This window comes from Brachyhypopomus gauderio, chromosome 6 (assembly GCF_052324685.1).
Source record: "Brachyhypopomus gauderio isolate BG-103 chromosome 6, BGAUD_0.2, whole genome shotgun sequence".
Lineage (NCBI taxonomy): Eukaryota > Metazoa > Chordata > Actinopteri > Gymnotiformes > Hypopomidae > Brachyhypopomus > Brachyhypopomus gauderio.
Genome location: NC_135216.1, coordinates 20661890 through 20679201, shown reverse-complemented (window position 1 = coordinate 20679201; position 17312 = coordinate 20661890). Strand labels below are relative to the sequence as shown.

The following is a 17312-nucleotide window of genomic DNA, read 5'->3' as shown; positions in this document are numbered from 1 at the left end:
TCAGTGCAGCACTCTCGGATCCTTGGTAGCCAGACAACCTATTTTTCACCAAAACATTTGAGGATATGTTTCTAGTCATGGAAATGTCTAGAAATTAGAAAATTGCAAATAAATAAATCTGAAATGGTAAGGCCCTGGAAAAGTTAAATATTGGGTGTTTCAGCCAGTGGTGCAGGCAACATTTTCACTGGTACAGGGATTCAATTAAATTCCAGCTCATTCTTGAAGCAAACACCACAATGTAAATGTGAAGAGGATGGCCATGGACTTTGAAGTACCCTGATCAAAACATTGAAAATCAGAGGATGGGCTTCAAAAGAATAGTGCATGCAAGACCCAAGAATCACAGAACTAGAAGCCTTTTGCAAGGAAGATGTAAGAAATCTCCCAAACAAGAAATCACTTTTTGTTAGCTACAAAGTGTTTACAATTCTGTGATGCTTTCCAAAGGAGGAGTAACTGACAATACAGGGTGCCAATTCTTTTGTTGTGGTCTTTACTTTTTTATGGTGAAAAAGACAGAAAATGATCTTAGTTAAAATATTAAAGAAAATATTTAGATGACTTTCAAAAGGCATAAAAAGTATCTAATGTAATGGACTTCTCACAGTAATAGAAATGTGGACCAGGGGTGCCCAAATATTTACAAGCTGATGTCAGTCATAGAAGATACTTTGGAAAATATTTTCCTGTGTGGGATCCCTGATACCAAAGTGTGGGGAAAATGAAAGGGTCTGAAAACTAAGCTTTATGTGATTACACTGAGTCTGTTGGTTTAAAGGCTTCAATCCTTGCATTTGTCTGAACACTGGTTCTTATTAATTTAGTAGCCAGTAAGCATTTTCACCTGCCACAGCATTACAACTTTATAGATCTCGGGAAATTGTTATTTACATATGTTAATAAGATGTAAATTAATTGATGAATGTATTAACTATATTTCTGTCTTGTGGAACATACAATTTGTCAATATCGAGACACCACAAACTGGATGTTAAATAACTGCAGCGACATTCAATTCATAAAACAAAATAGCTGTAGCTTTAATGCACTACCCCTCCTTTTCTGAGCAGCACTATAAGGGCTATCACCCTCAGCCTGGTAAAATAATTTGCCCACACTTGGCAGGTGAATGAGTGTTCATTTCAAAACCTGATAACTATACATAATCTGCAGCTGTTGTCACAAATGGGTTGCCTTACTTATCACATACATTCAAGGATGAAATTTTTATTTCATAGGTGGGGGGGGCACGAATGGCTTGAGAACTTTTTAACTAAAAACTGCAGGGGAACAAAACCAGCTTTTGAAAAAGTGCAGGGGACATGTATCCCCCCCCCCCCCCCTCCTTCCCCCAAATTACGTCCGTGCATACATTCTAACCTTTATTCATATAATTTAACAAACTTCTCCTGCATGTAACACTTAATTACATGTACTATATCTGTGATAACTCCTAACATCAATAATTGTATGTGTCCATGATTTCAAAATTGTAGATAACTAACCTTTCTAAATAAAGTCCTTAGGTTTGTCCAAAATGTCTGAATTACAAACTTTTGGATTAACTGGACCGTCACTGTACAGCTTGTAATCTTACCACTGAATCCTTTTTCAGGTTCAGTGCATTAAATTTGGAATTTGCTCAAATTTATCTGGGAGAAAAGGAAAATAATAAAGAACAAAAGGCAAAGTGCAAAATTCACCTGCTAGTCTTCAAAATTCATCTACTGTTCAACATTCACCTGCTAGTGCTCTCACACATCACATTAACATTTTAAATGAAGGGATACTTTGTCATAGCACATGTACAATTAAACACTTTGGAGCATTAATACTGTATGCATGGTAGTCTCAGTCTCTCATTGAGTTTTAGACTTTACCCACTTTTTGCATAGCTTCTTAACTCCAGATAGAATTCTAGCTTACTATATTATGCATACTGTGATACGAAGTGATACATTCACGAATGTAATATCACTGTTAATACAGCTTTAAAATATGTCTGGTGTATTTTACTTTGCCGTGACGGCCAAAGACAAAAATAAATACTATAAGAAAGAAAGAAGAAAAATCCGAGCAATTACAATAGGTTTCCCACACTGTGTGTGAACCCTAAAAATCTCGAGACCACAACTGTGCCAAGACCTAGACTACTGGGTTTCGTCGCATTACATTTTTAGTCGGACAAGTCTAGGTGTCTAGGATTTCTTAAAGGCAACAAGCGAGCGTTTGTCTCTAAAAGCCAAGTGACTACAATCTCAAAATTTTATTTTATGTTAAATTTCCTGAAACCGTGAGGGAATGGAGGTTTTTCTATGTGAACATCCTTATTTTGGTGCCTGAAATATATTTTTCGGGGGTAAGACTTATCAAATCGAATGTTTAGCTAGCTAGTAGCTATACAATCCTAGTTCGTGTCACGTATCTTTAGCTAGCGCAGAAGCATGGTAGCTAGCTAAATAGGGCCAACTATGAAGAATTAGCTAGCTGCCGTTGACTTGAAATACTTACAATAAATGGATACAAAAATATTTCGGCCACTGTCATTAGCCGTACTATCCAGCATTTTGAACGTTAACCTTGACAAAGCTACTAAATAGCTAACTACCTAGCTCGATGTGTCTTTAGACTGTTTTGGTAGCTAATACGCGTGCTAGCTACCTAGCTGGCTGGTTAGATACATATTTAGTTAGCCAGGTGAGCGGAACTAAACAAGCAAGCTACCCTACATAGGTTCCCCTTAACCCAAACGAGACCCAGTTATGTATACGTGCACTGTAGACCCAGACCGACAGAATAACGTCTTTTGGGTTTCTCTCTTAATTTTATAGTACTTCAAATGTAGCTACGTAGCTGGCTGGTTGGCGAGTTAAACAGTGGAATTTTATGGTTTGCTTAAAAATGACTAGCCAACTAGTGGTACATTGCTAACTAGATAGCTTGCCATTTAGCTAATATTGACAGATAAACATCCTAATAATGATGTTTAAACAGTTGTGTTGTGGGCTTTGAACTTATGTGCGATAATATAGCCAGCTAGGTACAATTCTACATTCTACACAAATGAGTCTCAGACAGCGGTTTATTAAAAAAAGGTATGTGCTTATGTATTTAATTTTCTTTTAATAATTTTATTCAGGCTAGGTACTGTTGTTCCATTTAGTAGATGATGTAAGATTATGGAAATCCCTAACAATATTAGTGATGGTGAGTTGGAAGGTCTTACAACAGGTTCAGTTTATCTTTGGAAAATTGTATTTTGTAAGATTTCTGTAAGTACTTTAAGAGCAGGTGATTTCTAAGAAAATACGTTGTAATCACCTGATGTAATTTTATTTAAACAAACAACAAAAATCCTTTGTACATTTCCAGCATTTTTGTAACCAGTATCACCATCTTCCTGACAATCAATTCACAGCATTAGCCAGAACTTACACATTACATTTTAACAAATGGCAGAGCATTTGTGGGGTTGTGCAGAAAGCTCATGATTACCTGTACCCTACATTAGGTCTGGAGGCCTGAAAGCACATCCTCTTAATATTAGCATTACAATTTGTACAACAGTAATTACAACAGTAATTGGTTCAAATACCTTTATGCAAAAATGTCATAATACAAACCACCGGCATGTAATGTGTAGACTTTATTAGTACAACCCCAATTCGAATGAAGTTAGGATGTTGTGTAAAACATAAATAAAAACAGAATATGATGATTTGCAAATCATTTTCAACATGTATTCAATTGAATACACTACATTGACAAGATATTTAATGTTCAAACAGATAAACTTCATTGTTTTTTGCAAATATTGAATTTGGTACCTGCAACACATTCCAGAAAAGTTGGGATAGGAGCAGACCCCGGTTGTACATAAAGAATGGGAAAGAATTCCACCTACAAAGCTTCAACAATTAGTGTCCTCAGTTCCCATCCGCTTATTGAGTCAAAGTCAGTCAAATTGATTTATGTAGCGCTTTTTACAACACATTCACAACACAGTCACAAAGTAGCTTTACAATCGTATGGGTCCAGATCCCTAATGAGCAAGCCAAAAGTTCCCTATGATGGTGGGGATTAGGAAGAAACCTCGGGAGGACCAAGACTCAAAAGGGAACCCATCCTCCATTGGGTGGCCCACTAGCATAAGTCCGTATTTGTGGTCAAAAAGTAGTTCTATATTGAGTGTTGTTAAAAGGTAAGGTGATGTTACACAGTAGTAAACATACCCCTGTTCCAACTTTTTTGCAACATATTGTAGGCATCAAATTCAAAATTAGTGAATATTTGCAAAAAAACAAAATTGTTTGAACATTAAATATCTTATATTCCATTAATTTGAATTTGGGTTGAAAATGATTTGCAGATCATCATATTCTCTTCTCAACTTCATTGGAATTGGGGTTGTTAACAGAAATTGTTTCATGTGTTTTCATTATGGATGACCAATGTGGCCAGTTTTAAATCTCTCATCTGTTGCAGGAATGCAGTCCTCAGCAGTGGAAAACAGTTGTGATGGCACCTCTGGTGTGCCTGCTGGGTCAGTGGTGCAGGTATGCTTCCCCAGTATACAGGCATCTGTGTTGGACAGCCTTAACCGACAGCGTGAAGATGGACAACTTTGTGACCTTGCCATAAATGTGCAGGGCCAGGTGTTCAAAGCCCATCGTTGTGTGTTGGCTGCATCCTCACCATACTTTCATGACCAGGTACGTATTTTACTCTTAAATGTGAAATAACAATCATGCCTCTCCCTCCTGTTTTTATTGTTTAAAGAAACAGAACATGATGTTATTATATACATATAAATTATTGTATTTAAAATGGTCTTAGGAATGTTGTGCACACACAGTTCTCCAAAATACTTGCATTATGAAATAATAATATAAAGATCAGTAAGTCTTTGTATTTGCATAGAAAAAAACTGTTAGAGCACAAAGATTGTAGACTCAAGGTTTACTGTATGTCTCTGTTAATTAGGTGCTACTCAAAAACATGTCCACAGTGTCCATCCCAGCTGTTATGGACCCACTGGCTTTTGAGAGTGTCCTTAGATGTGCCTACACTGGCCAGCTGCGAATGCTACGTGAAGACATTGTTAACTACCTCACAGTTGGGAGTGTGTTACAGATGTGGCACATTGTGGACAAATGTACAGAACTACTCAAAGAGAGCAAAGGAGGGTCTAGTGGACCACGGGGGCCAGATACTGCCCCAGAGAACACTGGATGCAGCAGCAGCGCTAATAAGGATGTCTATAGAGATGGAGGAGACACTCAGTCTATAGTTCATCCTCCTAACTGTCCCTCACTGAGTGAGAGTCAATCTCCCAGCAGCACAAATTACTTCAGTCCCAAAGATGCTAGTTTTAGTGGAACCATGGCAACTACAGGAGCAGCAGGGGATGGAGGCATGCATTCCACTCCTAACTACTGCATGCCTTCCGGTCGGGAGGAGGCATTCCTAATTGAGGAGGAGGATGAAGATGATGATGATGAGCTTTTGTACCCCAGAAAACGTGAACGGGGGAGCAGCAGGAGGAAGAAGTACACACCTGCCTCAGATCAAGAGGTGGGAGTAAGTGACAGTTTTGGGGTTTCATCTTACCAAGACGGAGAGGCCTCACCTCAGCAGAAGCGTCCTACATATATACAACCAAGCATAATGCCTCGGAAGCAGTGGGTGGTAGTAAAAACTGAGCATTCCAGGGATGATGACCTTATTGTGGTTTCGGGCGAAGAAGGGGGTGAAGATGAAGAGGAAAGAGAGTTGGAGATTGCCAAGGAGAGAGAAAGGGAGAGGACATTTAATATTTCTAATGTTAGGACACTCTCTGCAGACCTCAGCAGTAGGGAAGAAATGGAGACACAGGTGAGTAGCCAGGTTATCCAAGAATGCACTAGATAAAACTGTCTTTAATCAATTCTAATAGATTTACATGTTTACAGGTTGACTACTGCCATTCCTCTGAAGACTACCTCAAGTTTGAAAGCAGTTTGATGGACCAGTCATCATCACAGCACTCTCTAGAAAACCCCAGCCAGACTAGCAGTCGGGCGGTTTCTGCCTTACTTGGCTCCGTTCAGTCAGCTGCTGCTAGAGCCCAGCTCTTTCCACTGGACATGCAGGGGAACCAGATCCTTTTATACAACCAGGCTCCTCTAGACTCTTCTCCACCATTAGGAGTTTCAGGAAGTTTGTCCGGAGTGTCTTTAAAAGGAAGTGTAGAGCATGGAGCAGCCCACCTGTCTGTGCAAGGTGGAATAGATGGTGGGTTAGAAGGATTAGATGGTAATGGGACTGGCACCTCAGGCAAGGTCTTCATGTGTCATTGTGGCAAGAAGTTCACCCACAAGAGCATGCGAGACCGTCACATCAACATGCATCTGGACCTGCGCCCTTTCCACTGTCCAGTCTGTGCCAAGAAGTTCAAGATGAAGCACCACCTCACAGAGCACATGAAGACACACACGGGTTTGAAGCCTTATGACTGTCATGGCTGTGGGAAGAAGTTTATGTGGCGTGACAGCTTCATGAGGCACCGCTCACACTGTGAGAGACGTGGAGGCATCAGCGGAACTAGCGAGTCACGAGGATCAGAAGGGTCAGTCATCTCGCCTCAACATCATCTTCAGCATGCATCTTCAGGCAGTGAAGGTACCCAAGGAAGTATTGATGATAGGAGTGGACACTCAATTTTGTCTCCACATCACTCCAGTAGCAGTAGTGGAGTTCCTTGTTTGACTATGGCAGTTCCTGGTCCTCTTTTAGGATTAAATACCCAAAGTGGGATATATGGTCTCAGTTCAGGTGTGCTTGGGTTGGGGGTAAGTCATGGTGGATGTGGGGAAGAGGTTGGTGAGGTTAGTGTTGGTGAAAACAGTGTCACTTAATTTTTATGTTAAAGGATGCATAGTCATTCAAAAAGGGATGTATTATCTTGTAATTTTTAAATAAGTAAAAGGAACCAAGTTGTACATTTGTCATATTCTCTTAACACTTTGAGATTTGTGTATCATGGTGCATGTCCTATGAAGAAAGCAAGGATCTTTATCAAGTGATCATTCATCTGTTAAGTTCGCAAAGTAAAATATATAAAACTAGACTGCTATGGTGACTGTCAATATTCAGAGGTAAATTCTGAACTGGGAGATGCCAGCCACTGTCACACACAATCTGCCTCATTAACACAGGATAATCATCTACTGTAATTTAAAAGTGCCATAGCTTACAGTAGACAGAATTATTGATAACTAATCTGGTATTTTTCCAGCTCTACTTTTACTTTCCAGTTTGCCTGTGCAATGGAAAACAATTGCTCTGAAGTACATACACTATATTGCCAAAAACATTTGCTCATCTTCCTTGACTCACATACGAGTTTTAGTGACATCCCATTCTTTATCCAAAGGATTCAATATGACGTTGGTCCACCCTTTGCAGCTAGAACAGCTTCAACTCTTCTGGAAAGGCTGTCCTTAAGAGTTGGTTTAGGAGTGTGTTTATGGGGATTTTTGATCATTGTTTCAGAAGTGCATTTGTGAGGTCACATACTGATGTTGAATGAGAAGGCCTGACTCTCTGTCTCCGCTCTAATTCATCCCAAAGGTGTTCTATCGGGTTGAGGTCAGGACTCTGTGCAGGCCAGTCAAGTTCATCCACACCTGACTCTGCCATCCATGTCTTTATGGACCATGCTTTGTACACTGGTGCACAGTAATGTTGGAAGAGGAAGGGGCCAGCTCCAAACTGTTGCCACAAAGTTGGGAGCATGGAATTCTCCAAAATGTCTTGGTATGCTGAAGCATTCCTTTCAATGGAACTAAATAAACAACCCCACACCACATCCCTCCACCAAACTTTACACTTGGCACAATGCAGTCACACAAGTACCATTCTCCTGGCAGCTGCTAAAACCCACTCGTCCATCAGATTGCCAGATGGAGAAGCGGAATTAGTCACTCCAGACAATACGCCTCCACTGCTCTAGAGTCCAATGGCGGTGTGCTTTACACCACAGCATCCGACGCTTTGTATTGCACTTGGTGATGTATGGCTTGGATGCAGCTGCTCGACCATGGAATCCCATTCCATGAAGCTCTCTGCACACTGTTCTTGAGGTAATTTGCAGGCCACATGAAGTTTGGATGTCTGTAGTGATTAACTCTACAGAAAGTTGTCAACATCTTTGCATTTGCTGACCTCGCTCTGTCAATCTACATGGCCTACCACTTTGTGGCTGAGTTGCTGTAATTCCCAAACACTTCCGTTTTCTAACAGCTGACAGTTGAGACTGTGGAGTATTTAGGAGCGCAGAAATTTCACGACTGGATTGGTGCACAGGTGGCATCCTATCACAGTGCCACGCTGGAATTCACTGAGCTTCTGAGAGCAACCGATTCTTTCACAAATGTTTGTAAAAACAGTCTGCATGCCTAGGTGCTTAATTTTAATACACCTGTGTGTTAGTGATCGGAACACCTGATTCTGATCATTTTGGATGGGTAAGCGAATACTTTCGGCAATATAGTGTATGTGTAACTTGTGAGGTCATAATGCTGTAAATTAGTTTATCATCCCAGCCTTTTGAAAGGATGTTTTTCTGTTTATTCACCAAGCAGAGTTATTGGGCTGTATGCTTCCCCTTCCCTCTCTGAGAGGCTTGGTTCTGAATAATAAGAATATGAATATATAGTTTTGCAACCCATGATCTTCACTGAGCCAGGCAGAGCTAAAACTAGTTTGACTACTGTTAAAGTTATTATCCTGCTCTATAAAGCATAACAATTGCAGAGTATGCAACATTGCAAATCATTAGAATAACAATCATTGCAGATAACTAAAGGTATCAGTAGGTGAGCCGTTGCTATACACTAACCTAGTACTTGTTGTAAGGTAATTACAAAATGAGTTGTTGTAGTTGATTGTCTAGGCCTTTCAGTGGTCAAGGCAAAGGGCACAGTTTTTACCTGAGTTCCATAAAATGTCTGATTATGGAAATTCAAAACAGCTTGCCAAGGAAAAACTAAAGAGGTAGATACCTGATCAACCTGACTCTACCCTCAAGAGTATATTCTGACAGTAGAGTCAGGATCTTTGTAGTTTCTACCTCTTTTATGGCAGCCTAATTTAAGATACTAACATTGTATGAATTTCAGATGGAACCAAGAGGGTAATGCCTAGAGAAAGCAGCCTAGAGAAAGCACCAATTTTCGGTGCTGCACACACTATTGTGCTGTACTTACCGTAGGTTCTGTTTTCAAAGCTAAATCTTAAGATATTTTTAACAAATATCTTACATTTAATGTACTAATTTCATGATTGCATTAATCAAAGCTTTGTTTTGTAATTGTTAGCTTGTGAAAAGCTTTAGTAAGTTAAACATCTTCCTTTTATTTTAAAAATGTTTGAAAAAGGTAAGGAACAGGTAAGAGTGTTGGACATGAAAACATGTCTTTAACATCACAATTATAAACAGCACTCATTCAAATTAACAAAGGGCTGCCTTCTATGAAGGCTATAGAAATGAATTGCCATGTTTTAAAATGGACATATAGAGCTTTAATGTTTGAACGAATGTGCAGCAAATTATGGTTCCCAGTGCATTCAGAAACTCTTTTTTAAAGCTCAGCCTATAGACATAAAACTGTTTTCCATGTTCAAGATTTTTAACTTGTATGGATTAAGTGGACCAAGACCTCTTGTACATTAGAAATCGGTTAGACTAAATCATTTTTTGTATCTACATGTATGCAAATGCAAAGAGACATGGTAATTTTAATTTTTATAAAGGATTTTCTTTCTTTCTTTCTAAGAGGAAATCCCATGGATCCTTGAATGGAAATGGGAAAAGCCGTATGGAAATACATTATACAGCCAAAAGTATGCCGATACCTGAGAATCAAATGAGCGAGTTGGACATGTTTCCAAAAGCATGGACATTAATATATTAATATAACTCTAACCCTAGTTGCGCCACCCCCACACCCACCCCATCTACTCTTCTGAGTTTCTGGAAATTGCCTGCTCTGCCAAAAATGATTTTGAGAGTCAGGCAATGATGCTGGACAAGGCGGCACGGTTTGCAATTATTGTTCCAGTTTATTCCAAAGCTGTTCAGGGGAATGAAAGATGGGGCTTTGGAATTTTTGCTGTGCAGTGACCTGCACAGTGTTGAATTAACTCCCACAAAGTTAATTTTAACACTTTTTTATGTAGCTCCAAACTCTGCAGAGTTAAATTAACACTTTCAAAATAGTTTAACACTTGGTGAGAGTTACTTTGTTAAGAGTTAAAATAACACTACCAATCTCATTGAAAATGTAGGATTTATTGAATAAAGTGCACCAACGCAAAACCCGTAACATAATCCAAATAAAGGATACAATAACCAGAAGTCAACTGGTACATAGACAAAACAATAGGCAAGCGACTTTCAGGTGTCGGTATCCCTAATGGGCCACACCCACCTGAGGGAGGAACATAACATTCATTGGGAAACTCATTGCAGAGTGTACTACTCTACCCAATCCTCTAGTGTGCTTAACTGTGCTAATCACCTCAACACGTTTGCTATTCGGTCCCTGACATCAAGGTTTTGTAAGTATATAATCTCTGAGGGTGTTTTATTGTACATAATGTATTTCAGCTTAAGTGAAATGCATGGGCTGAGTAATGACGTCTTTGCGGGAGTCATTTAGTTGGATTAACACTGACTTGATCAACTCTGTCAGATAACTCCAACAATAAACATCATTTAAATCTTAACAGTGTTAAAATTACTCTTTGGGAGTGAAAATCAACTCGGAAATGTTTAACTCTGACAATTTAACACTCCAGTGTGGAGTTCCTTCACACTAAACCATGTCTGAATGGACCTCGCTTTGTGCACAGGTACAGTCATCCTGGAACAGGAAAGGGACTGCTGACACAGTAGCATTCTCCTGGCTTTTGTCCATCAGCCTACCAGATAGTGAAATGTAATCCATCTAGCCCCAGATGCTTGGCATTGTGCAGTTCTCAGGCTCATGTACAACTGGCCATGGAAAACCATTTCATAAAGCTACATATGTACTGATCTTGTGCTGGCAATGCTTCCAGAAGCAGTTTGGAGCTCTTTAAGGTGTGATGTTATAGAGGACAGGTGGTTTTTATCCCCTATGTACTAAGCACTATTCGACCACATGCTGTGAGTTTGTGGTCTGCTGCGTCTAGGCTGAGCTTGTATTGCACATAGTTGCCTCTGATTCACAATTACAGCAATTACAGGTGACCAAGGCAGATCTTGCAGGGCAGAAATTTCAAAAAGGGGCATCCTATGACAGTACCATGTTTAAACTTAGTTCTTTGGAACAACCCATTTTACTACCACTGAATGTCTATGAAGAGCTCATGGACATGTGCTTGATTTGTATATACCTATTAGCAATGGGTGTAATTGAAACACCTGATCTCAATCAATAGGGTGTCCACATACTTTTGGCCATATAGTGTATGTGATAATTTAATCATAAGTGATATTATACGCCAACTCGCATAAGACAGTGTTGGCCAAAAAGACCACATACCTCAGACATGTATATGTTTACAATACCCTGTTTAAGTATAAAGTTGGAGTTAAACATTGTGAAATGGAATAGATCCAGTGCTTACACACTAGTTCCAAATTAGCAAGATAAATTCAGTAAAAAAAATAAATTGAAAGTTGCTTAGTAGCTGAAATAGTGGTTTGAAAAGGCAGGAATGTTAGAACACATTTATTCCCTGCTACAACTGTTGCTACAATTGTGATTAAACTGAACTGCTTATACATTTTGAATTTTGTTACACATGCTAGTTTGTAAACATGCTACTAGTAGCAGACTACACTGCTAATGTCTGATTTAGACCAAATAGATCTGTGTTGTCTTCAGTAAAGTCTAAATGAAAGGCAGAAATAAACACCAACTGTTGCAGTGACCTCAATTCATTGTCCTTTTTTCTGTTGTCAAAGTTTTCATTTATTTACGTTCATTTTTTAAAAAGAACCTGCTCAATTTCTAAAGAGACTTTTGTGGGGATTTGTATGTGCATGCTTAAGTAAACTAAATAAAAGGGTGCAAAACCTGCATTTGGCTTCCACTGGACATGTAATTGCATGTTTTGGTTCAAAGTGGTTTTGTAGCTTTGCTACAATAATAGCTAAGCTTTAAACTTGATTGCTTATACTGTAGCTTTAGTAGAGTGAAGTTCATGTGCTTAAATGTAGTCAACTATACATAACCCTTTGGAGAAATTTGGAATTTTTTATTGGTTAGTAAAGAAGATGCTACAATGTAGTATAACCAATAGTGCTTGATGTAAGCCCTGAAGGTGTAATTGACTTTCCACAGTCCAGCATTCCATTTTTTTCTTGCATTAGCCATCACACCTACAGGACTCCTATTCCATCTATTCTTAAAAAAAAAAAAATATATATATATATTATATCCAATATATACACTGTCTGGCAAACTGGCAAAATAAGGCTTTTTTCAACCATTTTGTGATCACAGTACCTTGCATCAATCTGCAATTATTTTAGTAGTATAAAATGATCAAGTAGATACAAGTAGAATTTCCATTACTTTAATTTTAGGCATTATGCTAAGCCCAAGTGTGCCTACTTTTGATTGTGTTGAAGGATGCTTCACTTTTCTTAACTTATCCAATGTCTGCTGGAGGGGACAAACTTTCTTTTACTCCTTTTGCCTCTCAATCTGGATTATTTATCTTGCAGTACAGTAAAGTTCTGGCCACCAGTTGGAAAGAATATTCATAAGAGATATGACTAATATAACTGTTATAACTTGTGCTGAGGTCTGACTTTTCTTTTATGTAAGACTTCAGTCTAAAAAAGCTTTCCTGAGATGACAAACATCACATGCATAACCAAAATTAACATATGGGCAACAAAAACAATGTAAGACATTCAAGCAGAAAAACTTGAATTTTGAGATTTTAATACTGTTACCGTTTGTCAGTGCTTGATTAAAAGGAATTAGTTTAATTTACCACTCAAGCACAACCAATGTTAACGCACAAACAACATTTAACGCATCTAACATCTCTCCTTTTGTCAAAACACAGCAAACAATGCCACACGCACAATGCGCAACATCACATTTTTTGGAAAAACCAAACACAAACTCTTGCCAAAACCATATTTTTGCATATATTGCATAAAGGTATATTGGTAACACTTTACATTAAGTGTTTACTTATTAATGTGAAGTAATGCATTAGTTAACAGGAACAACACGAAGTAACACATTAACAATAATTAACTAACTTTAAGTAAACATGTAACAGTTGCGGCTTCAGTTTTGGCTCTATGTTGCTTGCACCTTTTTTGGTGCGACCTTAAAGGAATATATTACATTGTACTGATTTACCTACATAAGTAATGGGTAACTTGGAAATATCCAGAAACTATCAGCATAGGAACTGAAGTGTGTCCATACTGTTTTTAGCTCTTTAGTCCCTTTTGATCCAAACTAAAACACTAAAGCTCTAAAAAGGTGTGAGCAACAAAGAGCCAAAACAGGAGCTGCAACTGTTGCATGTTTACGTAACATTAGTTAATTATTGTTAATGCATTACTTCATGTTAGTAAGTAAACACTTAATGTAAAGTGTTACCGGTATATCATAGTATTCATATATACATGTATATTCACAAATATACAGGCATTTATACCATGAAGTGAAAATTACAAGTGGAACATTTATTTTAGTTTTGCATGAACAATACAGCAATGCATGCTGTATATACTGTAAACACATGGATAACAACTACAAAAAAAAAAAATACGCTTGTAACTCCAGCATACAAAAATCAGGGTGCAAAAGAGTCTGGCTGGTCTTGCTATAAAATCTCATCAACATTTCAAGCGATGGCCTCTGGCAAGACAGCAGTGATGTATCCACTCTTGGCATGTTCCCTCATCAATGTCACTACAAGATTCCTCAATCACCTCCTGAATGGATTTGCGTCTGTGGGGTTAGCGACCACATGCATGCCAAAAACGAACTCAATAGCAATGGGGAATATGGTGGAATTGAAGCACAACAAATCGTGGCTGTCTAGTGAACCAGTTTGGTACTTGAGTAGCCTGGCGCAAACTTACCAAACCACAAGAAACCCAGACGGTTCTGGTTCATTCTACTAGGACACTGGACTAAAGAGAGTGGATAGCATAGCATACTTATTTTTTCTCATTTTGAAAAGTCTAGATGATGCTACAGTGTAGCAGCACAGATTAGGTTGGACCGTTTCTCAATGCATAGTTGACCATATGGTCAACCAGAGTGGCTCTGAATTCATCCGTTGTAGTAGCCTGTCCTCTTCCTCATTCTCGTCTTCTTCATCATCATCTCTATGCAGTGTTGGACTCCATTGATGATCAAACCAAGATTTGCAACTTTGTTTATATATTAGGTCATTATTGAACCAAGACTGGTGGAACAATACAAATGGATTTTTTTTTTGCAGCTGCTAAGACCCCAAAAGTCTTATAGCACAATTTTGGAAACTCATGTAGCTCATAGAAACTGATGTATCACCTGGTGCACTAAACCATAAGCACATTCTCTGACTTACCCTCATTTAGCAACTCTAAAACATATTTTAAACACAGTTCTTTACATAAGACAACATTCAAAACTGAAAACCATGTGTTTCTTTTAGAAAACACTGCCATGCAACTGCTACCTACAAAAATCCAAATCCAGTCCTCAGGTGAAAACTCTTCTAATTATATATATATATATATATATATATATATATATATATATATATATATATATATATATATATATATATATATATATATATATATACAGTGGAGGAAATAAGTATTTGATCCCCCACTGACTTTAAAAGTTTTAATACAAAAAAATATATGAAACGTCTCATAATTTTATGGCAGCTTTATTTGAACAGTGCCACATAGAATATCAAAAGAAAAATGGAGAAAATTACATGAAATGAGAAATAAAAAATAATTTGCATTTCATTGAGGGAAATAAGAATTTGATCCCCTAGTAAAACCATGACTAATGTTGGCTCCCACAGACCACTGACACACTCTAATCACAGTGAAGTCGTTACCTGGATGAGAGACACCTGTCCAAAATTGTCACCTGTATAAAAGGCCACCTGCCAACAGTCTCAGTGACACTCCCAACATCTCCACCATGGGCAAGACTAAAGAGCTGTCTAAAGATGTCAGGGACAAAATTGTTGACCTACACAAGGCTGGAATGGGCTACAAAGCCATAAGTAAGAAGCTGGATGAGAAGGTGACAACTGTTGGTGCAATTATTCGGAAGTGGAAGAAGTACAACATTATTGTCAATCGACCCAGGCCTGGAGCTCCATGCAAGATATCACCTCGTGGAGTCTCATTGATCATGAGAAAGGTTAAAAATCAGCCAAGAACTACACGGGAGGAGCTGAGTAATGATCTCAAGGCAGCAGGGACCACAGCCTCCAAAAAAACCATTGGTAATACACTGAGACGTAATGGTTTAAAATCCTGCAGTGCACGCAAGGTTCCTCTGCTCAAGAAGGCTCACGTCCAGGCCCGCCTCAAGTTTGCCAATGAACATAATAATGACTCCGAGAGAGACTGGGAGAAGGTGCTGTGGTCAGATGAGACCAAAATTGAGCTCTTTGGCTTCAACTCAACTCGACGTGTGTGGAGGAAGAAAAATACAGACTATGACCCTAAGAATACCATCCCCACCGTCAAGCATTATGTTCTGGGGGTGTTTTTCTTCTAAGGGCACAGGCCAACTTCACCGCATTGATGGGAAGATGAACGGGGCCATGTATCGCAAAATCCTGGGTGACAACCTCCTTGCCTCTGCCAGGGCACTGAAAATGGGTCGTGGATGGGTCTTTCAGCACGACAATGACCCAAAACATACAGACAAGGAAACAAAGGAGTGGCTCCATAAGAACAATATCAAGGTCATGGAATGGCCTAGCCAGTCTCCTGACCTCAATCCCATAGAAAATCTATGGAGAGAGCTTCGCGTTTCCAAATGCATGCCTAAAAACCTTAAAGATTTGGAGATGATTTGCATAGAGGAGTGGGCCAAAATTACTCCTGAAGTGTGTGCAAACCTTATAAAAAACTATAAGAAACATCTGACTGCTGTGCTTGCCAACAAGGGTTTTGCCACCAAGTATCAAATGATGTTTTACTAGGGGATCAAATACTTATTTCCCTCAATGAAATGCAAATTATTTTTTATTTCTCGTTTCATGTAATTTTCTCAGTTTTTCTTTTGATATTCTATGTGGCACTGTTAAAATAAAGCTGGCATAAAATTGAGACATTTCATTTATTGTTTTATATTAAAACTTTTAAAATCAGTGGGGGATCAAATACTTATTTCCTCCACTGTAATATATATATATATATATATATATATATATATATATATATATATATATATATATATATATATATTACATAATTACATATCTTCAAACATTGGAGCCGAATCACTATTTGACACAGCACACCACCACACTTGCTTTGCTGAATAACACTGCAGAAGTTTTAATCCAGAGCTAAAGAGGGAATTAAGCATTTTTGCAGGATCATGCAGGGTTAACGTTTTATTTTGCATATATTTTTAGATTTACAATATGGACTTTCAGAGATGTTTACTTATATGGGCCTCAAATGATACACCAGACTAAGGATTATAAAGGTCCTTAAATGTAGCTTTTGGTTGTACAAAATAATCATTAATGTCTAGGATAAACCTGGAAACCATGCCTCACAGTATTGTTAAGCAGCTTCTCCATCCATTCTTTTATGTCTCTTTTTTATGTCTCTAGTTTTCCCTTTAGTAAAATTGAATGAATGTTACTGGATGTTGACAAATTCATAAGGCCCGGTGACCTTGTTGTTCGTTACTTTTCTACAGTACTTTTGTGTTATTAAAAAGGTATCCATCTAGGCTGGATGGCAAGACGTATTCCCATTATACAGCATTCAAATTTTCTGTGAAGGTCAAGCCCTTGTCTGTGGTTTCTGTCAAACTCACACTGGGATGATGTGCAACATCTTTGTAGGATGTGTGGGTGTGTTTTGTTTTGGATACACTTCTTCAGTGACTACCAAGGCTGCTGAATAGCCTTTATTTAAGTTATTAAAGGCTAATATGTAGAAATTGTATATAGTCCCACTGACTAAAAAGCACTGCCAACCCGCATACACACACCTGATCTAACAGCAGTGCGCCACTAACAGTAGCAGTAGTAACTAC

General features: G+C 38.5%; 1 protein-coding gene across 5 annotated transcripts; it reads left to right on the top strand.

Moving 5' to 3' along the window:
• Positions 1–2092: 2092 nt before the first annotated feature.
• Positions 2093–11964, top strand: zbtb22b (zinc finger and BTB domain containing 22b). 5 transcript variants are annotated; one of them, XM_077009558.1, is made up of 5 exons: positions 2093–3098; positions 4489–4559; positions 4653–4715; positions 4987–5877; positions 5955–11964. In XM_077009558.1, exons 2-5 carry the CDS (start codon positions 4491–4493, stop codon positions 6897–6899), a joined length of 1968 nt encoding a protein of 655 aa, XP_076865673.1. In that variant the 5' UTR covers positions 2093–3098; positions 4489–4490; the 3' UTR covers positions 6900–11964. The 5 variants fall into 5 exon arrangements, with proteins under 5 accessions (XP_076865673.1, XP_076865674.1, XP_076865672.1 ...); XM_077009559.1 differs by having other exon boundaries at positions 2094–3098; positions 4489–4715; positions 5955–6610; positions 7615–11964; XM_077009560.1 differs by having other exon boundaries at positions 2095–3098; positions 4489–4715; positions 5955–6663; positions 7615–11964.
• Positions 11965–17312: the final 5348 nt, after the last annotated feature.

Bases quoted from the DNA above. Each gene is read 5' to 3' on its own strand.
- zbtb22b (XM_077009557.1), top strand. From the start codon at position 4,491: ATGCAGTCCTCAGCAGTGGAAAACAGTTGTGATGGCACCTCTGGTGTG. The intron at 4,716-4,986 runs GTACGTATTTTA...TCTGTTAATTAG, and splicing joins CACCATACTTTCATGACCAG to GTGCTACTCAAAAACATGTC. The intron at 5,878-5,954 runs GTGAGTAGCCAG...ACATGTTTACAG, and splicing joins GGGAAGAAATGGAGACACAG to GTTGACTACTGCCATTCCTC.